Below are 16075 nucleotides of genomic sequence, written 5' to 3'. Positions count from 1 at the left end.
AGTTAAAAAGAAAAAAGAAAACGAAGGGAAAAACATTTAATTGTCTCCATTCAAAACACCTGCTAGAATACTAACCTATACCTTCCATTCAATACAAATTTACACTTCTACCTCACTTTATGTGGGTAAATACTGTTATTTACTTGACTTATTTTGTTTGAAAGCTGAAGTTATATTTTGTATAAAAGCTAATGTGTAACATTACATATTAACACAATAATAACCACCATTCTGCAAATGAATGCGTTTATTTTTAAATCATTTAAAAGTCAGAGGTTTTGACTTCTAGTTGCCCTACGAAGCAGTATATTACTTGAAGTACTATCCCAGTGACATGTGGGAATAATGCACAAAGAAGTATTTCAATGTGCAACTACAACTGCAAAATATTTACATTTTACAAAGTGCCCCAAGTCCTTTAGAATTGAGATTGTGCCACAAAAAGCAGTGGATTTAGATAATGCAGGACTAAAAAGTCTTTGGAAAATAGCTTTGTAAATGTTTTATGATGAAGGAAATGCATGCAAGACCTAAATAGATTAGACCTCAAACATACACCCACTGATGAGTAAGACCCAATATAAATGTGGCTTTTTTTTATGAAAAAACTCCAAGTACATTTTGTTTTGCAAATGTTTTTGTCTGTGTTAACAAGAACTTTCAATGCAGCACTTTGACAAGTCAGTATTGTTACATTTACTCTTAAAAACTAACTCAATAAACAACTATCAAAGCTGCTTTTTCTAGAGCTGCTTTTGTTATTGCCTATAATAATTACTCTTTAACCTACGTCATTAGCGCTAAAATCTGGTTTGACCAGCTTTAACTGTAAGTGATAACACAATCCAGCTACTCTTTCATTCTGACTAATAAGGTGCTGCATTCTGGTTGGTGTAATGGGGTGTTATAACATTGTTATAAATGAGACTCATCTACTTCAGTGTAGTCTGAACGGCAAAAGAAAAACAAAGAACTATTGCACGTGAAAACAGAAAAACCTCTTTAAAATTTTGAGCTTGTAGTGTTGAGAAAATATCATTTCAGGGCCTTAAAAGGTCTTCTTCCACCACTGCTGTACATATTTTACATGGGTGGCTGTAGCTTAAAATAGAAAGGCATTTCACTGCTCCATGGAGAATGCTAATCAGCATATAGTCAAAGAGTATAAATAGTGAACATACAGCATGACCGATGAGCACGAATATCTTTTAAATTATTATTTTTTTTAAAAGATCTGAGATTTTTCAGCAAAGTTTTTTAGTTTGTAAAACAACCTGATTAAATGTATTTGCCAATTACAGTTGGCAACTTGCCTGCTTCTATTGCACGTCACTGAGATATCAATAATTTTCCATTCTATACTTACATTTTAGCATCTGATAACTTTCCCTCTGCGAGCTAGAACTGGTCACTTTGTCGAATCCATGTTCCCTTCACTTGAACAAGATTAAACTTAGTTTGTTGTGAACAACTGGAGTTGTTATTTGAAATCATGTTCCCAGAGTCCCAGGCTGCCAAGTGTCTTCAGCCTACTATGTCTTTATTCATGCTAATGGCATACAGGGCGTCAGTGTGGAGGACATTACTCAACATAGCGTAAACCCCCACCCTACACTCTTGCATGCCGGACTGAGTCTCATGTTGGCATTTGGTTACTCGACTGCGTGGGGTGAGCATGGGATCAACTGAGGGCTATTTTCTTATTTTATTAATCTAACCAACTCTATTTTGAGGTGAGAAAGCAGTTAACAACTTGATGAATGTGATGACTCTAAAGAATGTTTGTGTCCACAAGTCTGCAAATCAAAAATTCAAGGCAAGAGAGATTTTTTTAGCATGCCTCTTACATTTACATACCCAGCTTTGTAAGTTCTCCTGTATCCTGGCAGGCACCACAGCAGTTACAGTCCATTTGTTTGAAACTGCCCCCCTCCTCTGGATGGCATGATATATTTGTGTATGGGAAAATTGTGGCTCAGACATGTACCTTTTACAGAATAGACAGGCAAACGTAAATGCTCCAAAGCAACCTGTTGGAGATAAAAAAGTAAAATACAACAAAGGAAATTCAAAGAAGGTATGTAAATTGCACGGTAGGAAATTACACCCTTTGAAAGTTGTTTCTACTGCATATCTCACCACAAACCATTGCCCCAATTACAATTTTAATAATTAACAACAGTTTCAAGCTGTTTAATTACAGCAACCATTCTTCCTTTAGTGCTACATAATCACTCTAGTGTCAGGCAGGTATGAATCATCAGAAAAAAAAGACTGCTGCTGCTGAACTTGTCAGAACACGGGGCAAAGCTGGATCCACCCCTTTTTCTGCCACCCAGGGAATTACAGGAATATCAAACAGTGTCCAACTTTTCTCCAAACTGGTGCCAGATTACATATCCCACTCACCAACTTGCCCAACTTCTTTCCTTAAAGACCGCCCATCACAGGTGTGTTTCCTTTCGAGAAAGGATATAAAGAACAGAGGAAAAGTTTTTAATGCACAAACAATACAACTGTAAAACCATTAATGGGTTTTACAACCTACTAGCGAAGTTATTCTATCAGGCAGTTTGCAATATTCAAAGCGCCTGGGAGGTGCCATTTAAAGTATATAATAGAGAACAATTGCTCAGTAGGACTCAACAAGCAACAGTTCATTTGCACTCTGTAATTTGGCTCAACTTTGCTGGGTTGAGTAGGTGATTAGGGACACTCTATATACTGTGCAGAGTCAAAACACTCCTTTTGCCACATTATTCAGTCATTCATTTAATGTCCTCACTTTATTGTTGGCATTTGTAAAAAAACAAAAATGCAAAGCACTGTTTCAGCAATGGCACAAGGGGCTCTATAACAAAGTTGCATGCTGTTCTTGTTAAAGGTGATTACCGGTATGTGCTGGTATTAATTCAACCAGTGGTTTAATCTGTAGTATCTTCATCTGCAGGCCCTCTAAGTTTGAGCACATCGAGTACATCATAATGCGCACACACACACACCTTGCGACAACACTCTTGATCCATCAGTAACTTCTAATGAAGAAGCAGTGCAACAAATCTGTGACGGCATACGGGACCAAACATCAGTTCAGTTACAGTATTACATCAACGGAAGGTCAACAAAAGCCACTTATCTAACCCCTTCATTTATTAAGTAAAGAAAGACAAGACTTGCATAAAATGCTCTTTTATGCAACATTTATTATCTTGCCTCAACCAGTGTTTCTAACACTACATTGGTTTTTGTAAACAACACTTGCTTATAGTATGCACTTGCATATATTTAAAACTGACATATCACAATACTACAGTTAAAAAAAAGTGTCCTTACTGCTGAGAAGTTGAGCTGTCAGCATTTGAAAAAAAAAAATGCACCTAGCTTTAATTTTTGCATGTGAAACAATAAATTCTTCCCAAAATAACAATCAGAAAATCAAATCAAAGACACATACATTATTCACATATATCATGAGGAATTTATTATTCATAGAGATGCATTGGTTTACAATAATGGTAAATCTATAGTATCTACTCTTACAAGCTCAGTTAGAGCAAATTTCAAGGTTGATGGAAGAGGTGAAAAAGACCAACAAGTATAAAGACGCTATGTGTTCCTTTGATCATTTGATTATACCTTAAATACAAATATATCAGATCATGTTGGCAGTGAACATTTTCATTTTTAAAGCAACATTTTTTTTTTATTCCTCTACAAATTTTTATATACTATGACTACTAAAATAAAATCAGGTAGTGTGGCCCCAGCATAGCATTAAGTAGCTATAAAGAGTAGGACTATCATTGTGAAGTGCTTACTTCAGCCCCTTTAATTCAGCCCCTTTCAGACATGAACCATTAACCTGACGGCATTTTAACATGTCAGCTTCATCTTCGTGTGAACATCTTGGTCACTTTTCTGTTGTAGTCACCACTGCAGTCTAGAGGTTGGACTAAATAACATTTACGCATTACTTTGAACACAGTGGAAGGTTGAATTCATTCAGTCATATTAAGGTTTAAGAATGCACAATTAATCAAGATAGTAGTGGTAATGCAACTAGAAACCATTTACCAACTGTTATTAAACAACTAAAATTTAAAAAAGGAATGCACTATTAACTCCCAGGCAGAAAAAAAACAAAAAAAACGTGAGCGACATGGCGAGATTAGATGGTACTGTGCAAACAAGAGAAACATGCAAAGCCAAAGATGACTACAAGGTCTGCCCAGCAAAACTAGCATGTCATAAGTCTGCCGCAAACATGCACAGTCATTGTGGTTGGGGGTGACTGTTGAAAAGTAGTCAAATAGTTTCTAGAGAAAACAGAGTGATATTTTTGCTGAAAATGGCCCTATGCAATAAACAAGGCCATTTTTATATGCCTAGATTTTTTCCAAATGAAAAATGAGACACACACACACACACACACACACAGTGCTCGTAATGAGTAAAGAGAACTAAACATTCCATAGGTGTGTTTGCACTTCACTTGAGCCAATAATAATACTGCCACCAACGCATATTGAATATTAGCGAATATTGCACACACACGCTCTCTCAAGTCACCGTCAGGTACTGTATGTGTGAAGCCATGAAGATGATTAACACATGAAAGTAATCCAGATATGAATGACTGATAAAGCCAGCATTTTTTTTTTATCCCATGTCTGAAAGGGGCTCATCAATTTTCCCTTTCCTTTGGCTTCTCTGCTCATTATGGTCCTTTTCTGTACAGATATATATATGTATTTTTTTTTTTAAAAAAGAAGAAGATTAAGAAGAAGAATCACAGACAGACAGTTTCACAAATGTTGTTTGTGATCTCACTTAACTATACAAAAAACATTTGAGAGCTAGATTAAAAACAAAAAAATAAAGAGACGCTGATAAATACAGAAAGAAAAAAATAACGGAAAAAGATTCCCAAGAACAGAGTGTTTGGTTACGTAGATGAAGCTGAAGTTGTTGTTTTTTTTGTTTGTTTTTTTAATACAAAGTCACACTGGCAGCCTTGCCATTGAGAAGTTGGACTTCAAAGTCAGAGGGAAGGCACACGGTCGAGATGAAGGCTGGGCCTCTCCGGGCTACCGTTGTCATCGTCTCTGTTCATCTCTGGGCTGTGGCCGTGCTCGTCTGTGCTCTCCGGAGATTCATAGGGATAATTTTCGCTTATCTCCTCATCCTCCTGCTCTTCTTTAATGCTGGTTTGGTAAACACGGAGAACGAAAATGTGATCAGACTTTAAATAGTAGGTAATTCAAATGCACTGAAGAGTTCAGTGAATAGGGACACTTACAAAGCCTGTGGTGGGGACTGTGTTGCACTGCTGTCGCTTTGGTATCCAGATCCATTAGCAAGAGCTCCATTCATCTGCTCCTGGAGAACATGAGGCAAGGAATGCAATGGGATGCTGCCCATAGAAGCTGGGTTGTATAGAGAGTTGCATTCTAGACCACCACCCTGAAAAAAGAAATATTGTCAGAGGTGTATTTATAGCACTGCTTAAACACATATACTATGTTAGGATAATTCATTCATCAAACATCTTTTTATTTGTAATACAATACACACAAACAACAAGATAATTAACATTTCTCTGTTACCTGAAGGGCAGATCCAGCTAGGCCTGTACGGTTCTGGGCGTTCTTCAGCAGAGATCTATTAGCATATAAATACAAGAGCAAATTATTACATTTGAGTATGAATACTTAAATGGTCTAAAACTATATTCATACTTCTGTCCTGGAATTTTACTGAAGGCAAATGTTGTTGAATGTGTAAATTCCCTCTAATATTCTTAAAAGTATTTGTTTGCAGAAGCTGTGTGCATGGAGCTGACTTAAGAGGGATTCAGAAATGCAAGCTTATCTTAAACGCACATTTCTAACTGAAATAGCAACAGTAACTAAGGGTGATAGTGTTAAGTTACATTTCCCTCGATCTGAAGGAACTACGAGTACTGCCAAAATATACAATGGCGCTCCAGGTCTGTTTACTTAGCAAAATCCACAATAGCTAAGAGTTTGAGTCATCTTTGCAAGACGATGCAATCAGAAACATGCCTCGTAACAGTTTTGATACACTACAGATTTTGGTTTACTATTATTGATTTCATGTAAAAGTACAAGTTTAGCTCTTGTGAACGGCAAAAAGCAGGCCATTTACTGTTGCTCACAAACACATGAGTCTGAGTGAAACATTGTGGAAAACAACATTTTGTTCATATTTTATTTAACACAATTTAGATGATCTCCTTTGTTGTTGTTGGGTATTTTTTTTTAGCATTTAATCATTTAACATCTGCAATTCTAACCCCTCAGTTTTTTTCCATTTTTATCATAGCACACTCCCAAGCCTTTAAAACTCCATGACCTGTTGACAGTAAATACTCTTTACTTGTGAGGTAAAGCTACAAGGTCAAGTTCCTTGATGCCAAGCGTCTGACTTCTAGTAACATCTGAAAGTGCACGGCCGTCACGTCTAAAGTGTACATACCCATTAGCAGCAGCTTTCTGGGGCCGCCTCCTGTGAAACTCAATCTCATCTACTGTCCACACGGCTCCCTTCACGTTCTCCAAACGTACAAAGCATTTATGGAGACTGAGGTTATGTCTGACTGCATTCTGCAAAATATAAGAAAATCACACATTTAGGAACTCCACACTTCAAGTAAGGAATTAGCTTCTTTTCCCGTTTCAAACTGAAATCTTTAATGACATTTAATATACAGTATATAAATATCAATACCTTCCAAGTAGCTGCATTACGCCGGAAATATGCAAAGTTTCTTGTGAACCAGTTGTAGATTTCATTTAATGTCAGCTGATTGCGAGGTGATTCAAATATAGCCTGAAAGAGACAGAACATGTAAGAGAGGCTCCAAATAACAGAAAAGATGTAGTGATCTGCTTTACGTGGCTGAAAAAAGTTCCACATTACCTGTCTTATGAGAGAGGCGTAAGTAAATGGAGGCCTAACTTCTGTGCTCAAGTAGAACTCCTTATTATCAATTATATCTGTGTAAAGACATTAACAAGCCACATTTACACATATGCACAATAAAAGTGAAACATATAACAAATATTTCCAATTATATCTTAGTAGAAGGATATTTCAGCACTTTTGCCCCATGAAAACATTATTAATTAAAAGCTGTGACTTATGATCTCACAGTTACCTTGGCTTACAGAGCGGCTGTATCGCCTCCTTACAGGGGTTCCAGTGAACATGCTATTGGGAGTGAGAACTGAGGGAGATTCAGAGAGTGGTGTCAAGGGTGTGGATGGTGCCGTGGCACTCTGAGAAATGCTCATAGGAGGAGGGCCTTTGGGCAATGTTGCCTGGGAGAACGATGCATTAGACACCAGATTAACCTGAAGAAAAAAAGAACAGAAAACAAAGCAGTTAAGTCAGCAAAATGTTGGTGTAACTACAAGCAAAACACTATTTATTTTAATTGAAGGAAACAGCTGTGGCAGGTTCTTACAGGCTGTGCTGCAGGTTTGGGTTCAGAGGATTTCAGATGAGCCATCATAGCCTGCAGTCGTTCTTTGTCCTTCTTCAGCTGTGTTAAAACGAAAGGCAAAAATAGAAGTTTATGGATGGTTAATTCTGTGTTACATGACAATGTGAAGTTTGGTGTGGAAACTACTTCTTTCCAGGCCTCCTGAGAGGTGTAAATATAAAACGCTGGTGTGAAAACACACCACAACTGCAAAAATTTTCACATACACTTTGAGAGTTAAAAAAAAAAAAAAAGACTCAACACAACACTAATCATCATAGTTGCATTTCATTTTTTTAAAGTTAGAGAGGGAAAGGGAAAACGAAGCAACAAAATCTAAAAGTGTTAGGTAAAAGAAAACATGTTGTACCTGCAGTTCTAGCTGCTGAACCACTTGCATCTGTACACGACATTGTGCTGTACTCTTGTCATCCAGTGTGTGTTCACTGTTTAGATGTCTGCAAACAAGACAATTCAAAATCATGACATGCTTCAGGGAAACAATGTCCTGCACAAACAGGAGGGAGCAAAACAAAACAATGCTAAAGTACGCTTCTGTAATGCAGCAAAAAAAGCACTCACTGCTCCTCACCAAAACATTAAATATACTATATCATTGCTCATATGATAAATATATTACTTTATCATTTATTGCAATGGCACATCCTTGTATATCCAAGTATGTATGAATGAACACCAGTTTAGAGGAATGCTAGATTTCAACACTCACTTGAGAAATGCCTGAAAGTCCCCAAAGACCGTCTCACAGCCAGGCCATTTACACATCCCATTTCCATACAGAGGATGGCTGTTCTGTGTATTTTCATCCAGCGGACCACTGCAAAACACATAATGCAACAGAGTGAGTGCACTGAAAGCTAGATACAAATAAATGAAAAAACAACTAAGGTTTAGACAAGACTGGAAATTTCAAAAGCACCTGTCTTTCCTCTTCAGAAGAGTTTGATGACCATTGGTGGTAGATTGTTGACTGGAAGACTCTCTGGTGTCTCCACCAGCTGACAGGATGCTACCATTCTCACAGCCTAAAAGTGCACATGTATACTATAGATAAATTGTTGTACGATACAGTGGGATATTACTGCATTTTACAGAGAAAAATTTCCTCGAGATGATTAAGATCACGATAAAAAAAAAAATCACTGTTTACTTAAAACCTAACATTCTGGCAATCACTAGCAAAAACCAACCACTGTAACTGAAAACAATCTGTTTAGGTGTTTGAGCTCTGCAGTAAATGAATCTGCAACAGGGAGTGTTAGACACATACCTGGGGGTGTAGCTGGGCTGGTAGGAAGCACAGACAGCAGGCCTTGCCTCTGAAGGTTGAGGAGGTGCTGCTGCTGCACCTGAAGGAGCTGCTGCTGGATGGCAATCTGCTGGGCTGTCAGCTGTGACAGAACATCAGTCAGTGAACTCTTTATCTGTTGCAATATTGTAATTGCCAAATGAACTCTTTCTACTGATTGTTTGCATTGAAATGCAACTGCAAACTGAAATAGAACAAATCTGAGCAAGAACAAACCCACACTTGCTGCCTTGTGCACTCAGACAAGCGTAACTTTATCTTACGATTTTCTATTAAGAGCCAACAGAAAGTACATATTGTGAGTGGCAATGGACAAATGATTTTAGGACAGACTGATGATGCCTTGCTGCTATACAAATTCATGCACACAAGCTGTGTGGCTTTTGATAGTAAATGGGACACACAAACACACTTGCTGGTACCAAAGTGTGTACTCAAGTCCACAAGGCTTTCAAGTGTAAATACTGGGAAAGAGCAACGTATACTTTCTGAAGATGTGACGTATGTAAAACGTATAATCCTGATATATTTAGAGGAGAAAACAGTATACAGCAGCCTTTAAACTAATTGGGAGTCATAAAAATCGTTCACAGCTTATAAAACATCAGATATAACCTCAATCTGCTGCTGTTACAGCCTAGCTTTAGTGCTGTTTTATACATCAGTTACAATCTACAAACACAGAGCTAGAACTTGTAAAAAGTATTATTCCAGGTAAAACAATATGAGCTCTTGGTAATACCAAATACCCTAATGTTGATATCTATACACAGTGGTCTCTATAGCAAATAAAAAAATAACGCTTAACAAACAAATCTTACCTCTTGACTAACAATCCCAGCATTCTTTTGCTGCAGCAGCTGTATATTAAGCTGCTCTTGCTGATTCTTGAAGACCTCTTGAATTTGTTGCTGCAGACATGTTCATACAACTGGAGTTAACCTCACAAATAAATTGTGCTCAGTGTAGAAGAGGAAAAATATTAAGCATACATTACCTGGTGTAACATGAGTGCTTTCTGTTGCTGGAGCAAGGCTTGAAGCTGTTGGGGACTGAGGACTTGTTGTTGTGATGTCTGCTGCAGCTGCTGTGGAGCCTCTGCTGGTGGGGTCATCATGGACAATGACACTGGAACCTTCATCAAAGACAAAATAGAAAGGTTAAAGTCTATACATGGGACACAAAAAAAGAAAAACATGAGGAAATCAAGCCTGTGAAGGACATACTGCTGCACTGACAGGCAAGTATAATAATACACAAAGGATGTATGTTTTCTATGGTTGTGCGTACATGCTACAACAAATCTATGCAAGTTCTAACCATCTGTGCACTTACATGTAAACAAAAAAGTTTATTGTTTTTGGCCATATGTGTATTTTCCCATCCGACTTCTTCACAAGACTGTGTGCTGCTCAAACAAAGCATGTCTGTTTAGGATCACCCGATTGCTTGGCCAATCCACATATAAAGCAATTTTCTTGTATTATCTGAAGTTAATGCTTTGTAGCAGAAAACTGGCCACTAAAGGGACATACTGTCAAACCTACTGTTGTGCATGACTGCACCTCTAATTGGTTTACCGTACTTTGTAAATAAAACTTCAAATAATAGCGGAAAAATATGACACATTCCTAAAATCCAAGCTGACATTTTCACATGCATTGTCTGCAATGCAAAGATAATTCATTTTTGGTATCGTGTATGATTTTTTTTTTTTTTTTAAAGGGATGATAGTGCAAATGAGAGAGGCTGTATTTCACAGTTCTTAAATGAACTGGATGTCAGTTACAATGCCTAAATCAGTTTTTTTCTAATAAATCAAAATCAATTTGTCAGCAAACAACTGGAGCTACACACACACACCTTGATCAAATTAAAAACAATATTTAGAGTAACTCACAGTACTAGTATTGTTTGTTATTCCCACAACCGTGGTCAGTCTCTGGGAAATGGTTTAACAATCATTTCAGCCAAAAATGTACCCAACAAAAACAACGGCAGCACTGGATGGCTTAGGGGAATTAGAACTCCATCAAAACAACAACAACAACCAGTACCACAAAAACAACAACAACATCCTGTGCTAGGCATGCAGCAATTACCACACCCTCCCCCTCACTGTCAAGCCTCACAGCTCAGGGGATGTTTACAGTAAACATAAACAGAGTAATCAAAATTGCACAGAGATATAAATAATGAATAAAAAAGCATACAGAGCCTGTTTACGAAAACAGAACTTGAGATTCGTATTTTAATTAAGGTCTGAACCACAAACAAACATTTCTCTCCAAGGCAGAGTCTGTTTTGAATCGGGTAAACAAACTGACAGTGAATTTCACAGAGGCTTTGGGCTAACAATAACAGATGACTGCCTCTTAGTTTGTCCTTTCTTATGAAACTCAATGCTGCAGAGGTGGCCATCAAAGCAATGAAAACAGGTCTATCCCATAGACAGAGCCAGTTGGCCCCTCTATTTTTCTGTGGACACCATCAACACAACAACAGCCTTTGCCTAATCCCTGTTGCCATGGTAGCCAGCAAGTCCAAACATCTTCTGTTGTTGTTATTGTTGAAAGTCATACCAGTGAGCAACTGAGTGTAAACACAGATCTGTTCCCGCAAGACTGGTCTTGTGAACTCTGAGATGACTGACAGCAAATAGAAATGCTAAAAAGTTGCTGAAAAACAAACACAGTATGCCTCCCTTTATGAGATGTATTGCTTACTAAAATGTCCTAATAGATGTGGCTCAAAAAAGGAAACTCAAATGAATTCAAGTTTTAAAAAAAAAAAAAAGGTTTAACACATGCATAGACATACAGACACAATTTAACTAAGCACACAAATTGAAAGAAACAAGCCTTCTGTCACCACAATTTTACAGAACAATTTTTAAAAAAAAATTAGTTCAACAAACCTGATAATCTCCATTGAAACGTTTATCTGGGCACTGAAAAAAGAAAAATACTGCTCAGCAACAAGGCTCTGCCTCACAATCTAACACAGCCTCTCTAACCTACATGATGTGAGCGTGAACAAAACTAACAATGCAATACTGATCCCTCTGCCAAACAGGAGTTATGCTCTCCATTCCCATTCTAAATCTCAGCACCAGCTCCCCCATCCTTGTGCTCCCCTTCAGAATAAACATAAAATACTGCAGATTGCAGAAACAGAGACAAATAAAACAAGACGGTCAGGGTTTAGGTTTACGTGCTAAAAAGGCAAAACAAAGAACCTCAAATTATCATATAGCAATAAGCTGTGCACAGAGTTCGATGGCATCATCTACCTGGTATGTCCAAATAAGTGTGTGCCGCTTGGATACCAGGCTAGTTATACATAAAATCAAATCCAGAATAAATATTCACGTGTAGAGAAGAAAACACATCTGCTTCAATTACAGGACAAATTTGTAACATTGTGGACAAACATCTTGACACATCCCCAATACAACTCCATGGTTTTGTTACAGAGTAGCACATATGCACTGAAGAGAGAAAACATTTAAGCATTTCTGAACAGAATGCAACTTGCTTCAGGGCAGCAACAAACAAATGATTTTCTCTTAATCAAGATTCTGAAGCATTTAGTGGTATCTCCATGTCATTTGCTTGTTAGAATAGAATAGAATAGAATAGCCCTTTATTGTCATTGTACATGTACAACGAAATTTTGGTCTAACAGTGCAATATCCAAAGATAATTATCCAGACCAACCCATTAGCTGGTGACCTATATTGGTATATTTATTGATTACATATATCTGAAAAAGTTTCTTGGGGAAAATAGTTGGAAATAGTGTAATTATCAGGTCAGTTACATATTAAAGCAGCATACTCTCAGACCTGTCTGCAGCACATGTAGCAAAGTTACAGATTAATCTGTAAATCACATTGCAAACATACAAACAAAGAAAATAAATTAAATTAATTAATGGATAATTCTGATCCATTAATATTATAGATAGATAGATAGATAGATAGATAGATAGATAGATAGATAGATAGATAGATAGATAGATAGATAGATAGATAGATATTCTGATGTGTTGAACAAATGCAGCTGAGAGTGACTGACCCTGGGTGCCTCTGGAGGAGGAGTTTGGCTACTCCTCAGTCGACATTCATTCTCAGTATGATTCCCGTTCTCTGTCTGATTTGTTTGAATGGTGTGGCTTGTTGGATCTGACCGAGACTCATGCATCTGGACTTCTATGACCTGTAAATGGGGGGAAAAAAAATATGAACCATTATAATACATTTAGGAGGGCAGACAAGGTGAATGCAACTGTCTGGACACCTTTGGCAAAGCTAGTACTTCTCAAGATAATAAGAAGCCCATTCTTCAGGATAACTTAAGCAGTATTCAGCAGTCTTTAAAATTACTATGCTAGAGAAACTCAACTTCTACCAAAGTCAAAAAGTACTTTGTTACAGCCCTACCCTGCTATACAAACACGCTCTTCTACAAGGGAGAGAGAAGGACGGTAGGTCTATTTGTTGAATAACTGAGTGCTGCCATGGCTACTGTAAACACAGGGGCCCTGGGTTCGTGTTTATGTGCAAACATATCTTCCTTCTGGAACAATTTACCATTAACCAGGTGGTGCCATAAACGGCTGTGGCAGGTAGTACAATGCACAAGTAGGCTTTTATGTATACAGCTTGGGAGTGTTTGAGTCAAAAGCCAAGCAGCATAAACAAAGATAAATAAAGTAGGCAAACAACTATAAGCAGATGGAAAGCTACACAGAAAACCCGAAATGAAACAGACCACGCAGCTTCAAGGATAAAGCCATTATTTTCAGCAATACCCACAGCCACATATTCAAGTCTGTTTAATCTGTTAATCAAATCAATCAGTTAGGCACGACTGAATGTCAATGTCAACATTTTGGAAACATCTGACAGACAATCTGATAAGATTACATACACTCAGATAAAGTTGTGAACAAAATAGTAGCAACACCTTGCTTAGAAAAAAAAAATCTTTGAAAACGTGGGGGTTCGTAGAATAGAAAGCTATGTCTAACAGTGGTGATGTGTCATTCACTGACGAGTCAAAGCTTGCTGGTAAAAAGTAGGTAATTCCTACAATTTATAACATTAAACATAACTGATTAAAACAGACAGCTGTTGATGAGACATCCACAGTTTGCTTCTGCTTTCAGGATTAGCTCTGTAGACAGAGGGCAGTGCTTCCAGTAAAACGCTTTTTTTTTTTTCTTAAACAAGGTTGGGGGTTGCTCTTAGTTTTAAAATCCAGGCCGAATATAGTGTGATTTCCTCACGTTTTGTTATGCATGCAACAAAACAGAATTTCATCCAACTGTGCTGTAGTGCCAGCATTTTTGAGATGGACTGAACAGCAAGTGCATTCATTTTTACTGGTCTCGCCTCAAAGGCAACTTTCTAGTAATGAAAACCAATACTATTTTTTTTATGTAAGCAAACACTGCAAATGGGCTTTTCATAAAGAAATAAATCCTGTACATGAATATATTTTGACTAATTCCATGGATGAACTACTATGTCGTATCAGTAAAAGTCAGTAACTAAAGCTGAATAATATACTCTTTAACTGTTAACTTATGTAAGAGCGATACTGACAAAGCTATATGATACCCATTTTCTCAGAATTATATTTAGTAGACTGCTGTGAGAAATCTATAAAAGACATGCATGTGCTTAAAAAACGAGAGAGAAAAAGACAGTGCTGAGTTTTGATTTTGTAGTGGATTTGAATCTGGGTGGAACTGGGTGGTAGTCCTTTACATATGGATCTTACTTTCTAAAGTGACTTTTCTTTTAATCTTCATGCTAACCCTGGGGTAGATTTTATAAGCCTAAAAATTGAGCCTTGCTGTGGTGCAGAAACCTAGTTTCCTCTCAGACCAGTCGAATGAATTGCAATTTGCTGAAAGGTTAATGTGGATTTTTATCCATTTGTGCCAGAAAATGTTGCTAGCATCAGCTTCAGATCAACAAAAACAAACAGTACATTTTAACTTAGTATTGTTACTTAAAATGAATTACAAAGTGCTTAAATCTAACCCATTACATTTTACATGTACCAGCTGAACCAGTTGCTAAGTCTAGGTTTCAGTTTGCTTTCGTCTACGAGGCACGACTGCCCATCTTAAGTATAAGCATTCAAAGCGATAGGCTGGTCTGTACAAGACATACGACTGTTTTAATAATATAGTCATTCCACATTTAACAAGCTGAGGTTGTATTGTCTGAAGTTAACTCAGCGTCACGCCTAACTACATCCAGAGCGCAGGGCACAGCCGAAAATTTCAACACCCACCCAACACCTAAAATATCAGCTTAAAAAGACAAATGAACGTTATCTGAAACAGACATTATTTTGTTAATTAAAGCAATGTAATTATCAATGAGAACGGAATCGATATCCGTTAACATCACCACTGCAATCTGAGATTTCCGTTAAGGACTTGAGCCATAAGCTAATATAAAACACGCATCCGGAGAAAACGGGAGGTTAGAAAGTCTGCATGTTAACTATACACATGACCTAGCCTTATCGAATAACAATAAATAACAGGCAGAAAAACGGCCAACACTGCGGGAAGCATTTTCCTTCAAAGTAGCTGCTACAACAAAAGCTAACAGCAGTCTTGACGCTAGCTTGCAAGAAACGTTTCTGTCTCTCCTCTTCGTTTCGCTCCCCACGCTAATATAACAATACATGTAATGTTACATTTTGTGTTCATTTAATGGGTGAACGCGCTAGGGTGAATTAACGCTTACTCACAGAATTATGTACACGCGGATAGTCTTTGACTCGGGGTGGTGTCTGAAGCAGATCCCTCGGAGCAGTGCCTTCCTCGGTACCGAGCTAGCCACAAGTTGCTAACAGAGGGCGTGGCCTAGGTAAAAGTAAACAATGGTGACGTCAGGTTCACACGCGGACTGTTTGAGAGCGGCTTAAATTTTGACGCATTTTATCAGGAAACAAAATCATAGTTTCTTGTCCATAGAAGAAATAGTCTCCATTCTAAAGGACAGGTCCACGGCCTATTTATACAAATGTGAATATTTAAAATAAAATAACAAAAAATAAATAACCCACTCTTCGAATATTATCCCAAAAAAAAAAGAAAGCTTATCAACGTTTGCTTGTATGCACTCATTTTATAAAGTCTGCATAGGTGGCTTCAAATGTCAATCAACAGAAAAAACTTCTACTGTATCAGAATTTAAAGGATATTTA

At 37.5% G+C, this 16075-nt stretch overlaps 1 protein-coding gene across 2 annotated transcripts; it reads right to left on the bottom strand.

Annotated features, from left to right (window-relative positions):
- Window positions 1–3458: 3458 nt before the first annotated feature.
- LOC120719256 (forkhead box protein P1-B-like) lies at window positions 3459–15748 on the bottom strand. Of its 2 annotated transcripts, XM_040008332.1 has the most exons (17): window positions 15617–15748; window positions 12917–13057; window positions 11755–11787; window positions 9835–9972; window positions 9659–9748; window positions 8799–8919; window positions 8448–8553; window positions 8238–8345; window positions 7878–7965; window positions 7490–7567; window positions 7181–7376; window positions 6943–7019; window positions 6751–6852; window positions 6499–6626; window positions 5607–5661; window positions 5300–5463; window positions 3459–5204 (listed from the first exon to the last, which is right to left on the bottom strand). In XM_040008332.1, exons 2-17 carry the CDS (start codon window positions 13040–13042, stop codon window positions 5042–5044), a joined length of 1773 nt encoding a protein of 590 aa, XP_039864266.1. In that variant the 5' UTR covers window positions 13043–13057; window positions 15617–15748; the 3' UTR covers window positions 3459–5041. The 2 variants fall into 2 exon arrangements, with proteins under 2 accessions (XP_039864266.1, XP_039864267.1); XM_040008333.1 differs by lacking the exon at window positions 11755–11787.
- Between the last annotated feature and the right edge of the window lie 327 nt (window positions 15749–16075).

The sequence above is a fragment of the Simochromis diagramma genome, unplaced genomic scaffold (assembly GCF_900408965.1).
Source record: "Simochromis diagramma unplaced genomic scaffold, fSimDia1.1 OVJJ01000545.1, whole genome shotgun sequence".
In the NCBI taxonomy this organism is placed as follows: Eukaryota; Metazoa; Chordata; class Actinopteri; order Cichliformes; family Cichlidae; genus Simochromis; species Simochromis diagramma.
Note: the sequence above shows the minus strand (reverse complement) of the source record. Positions and strands in the feature narration are given on the sequence as shown.

Excerpts from the sequence above, each read along its gene's own strand:
- LOC120719256 (XM_040008332.1), bottom strand. The coding sequence starts at position 13,042 with ATGCATGAGTCTCGGTCAGATCCAACAAGCCACACCATTCAAACAAAT. Across the intron at positions 8,554-8,798 it reads CAGCCCAGCTACACCCCCAG|GCTGTGAGAATGGTAGCATC; the intron begins GTATGTGTCTAA and ends GTGCACTTTTAG. Across the intron at positions 8,346-8,447 it reads CTTCTGAAGAGGAAAGACAG|TGGTCCGCTGGATGAAAATA; the intron begins GTGCTTTTGAAA and ends TGTGTTTTGCAG.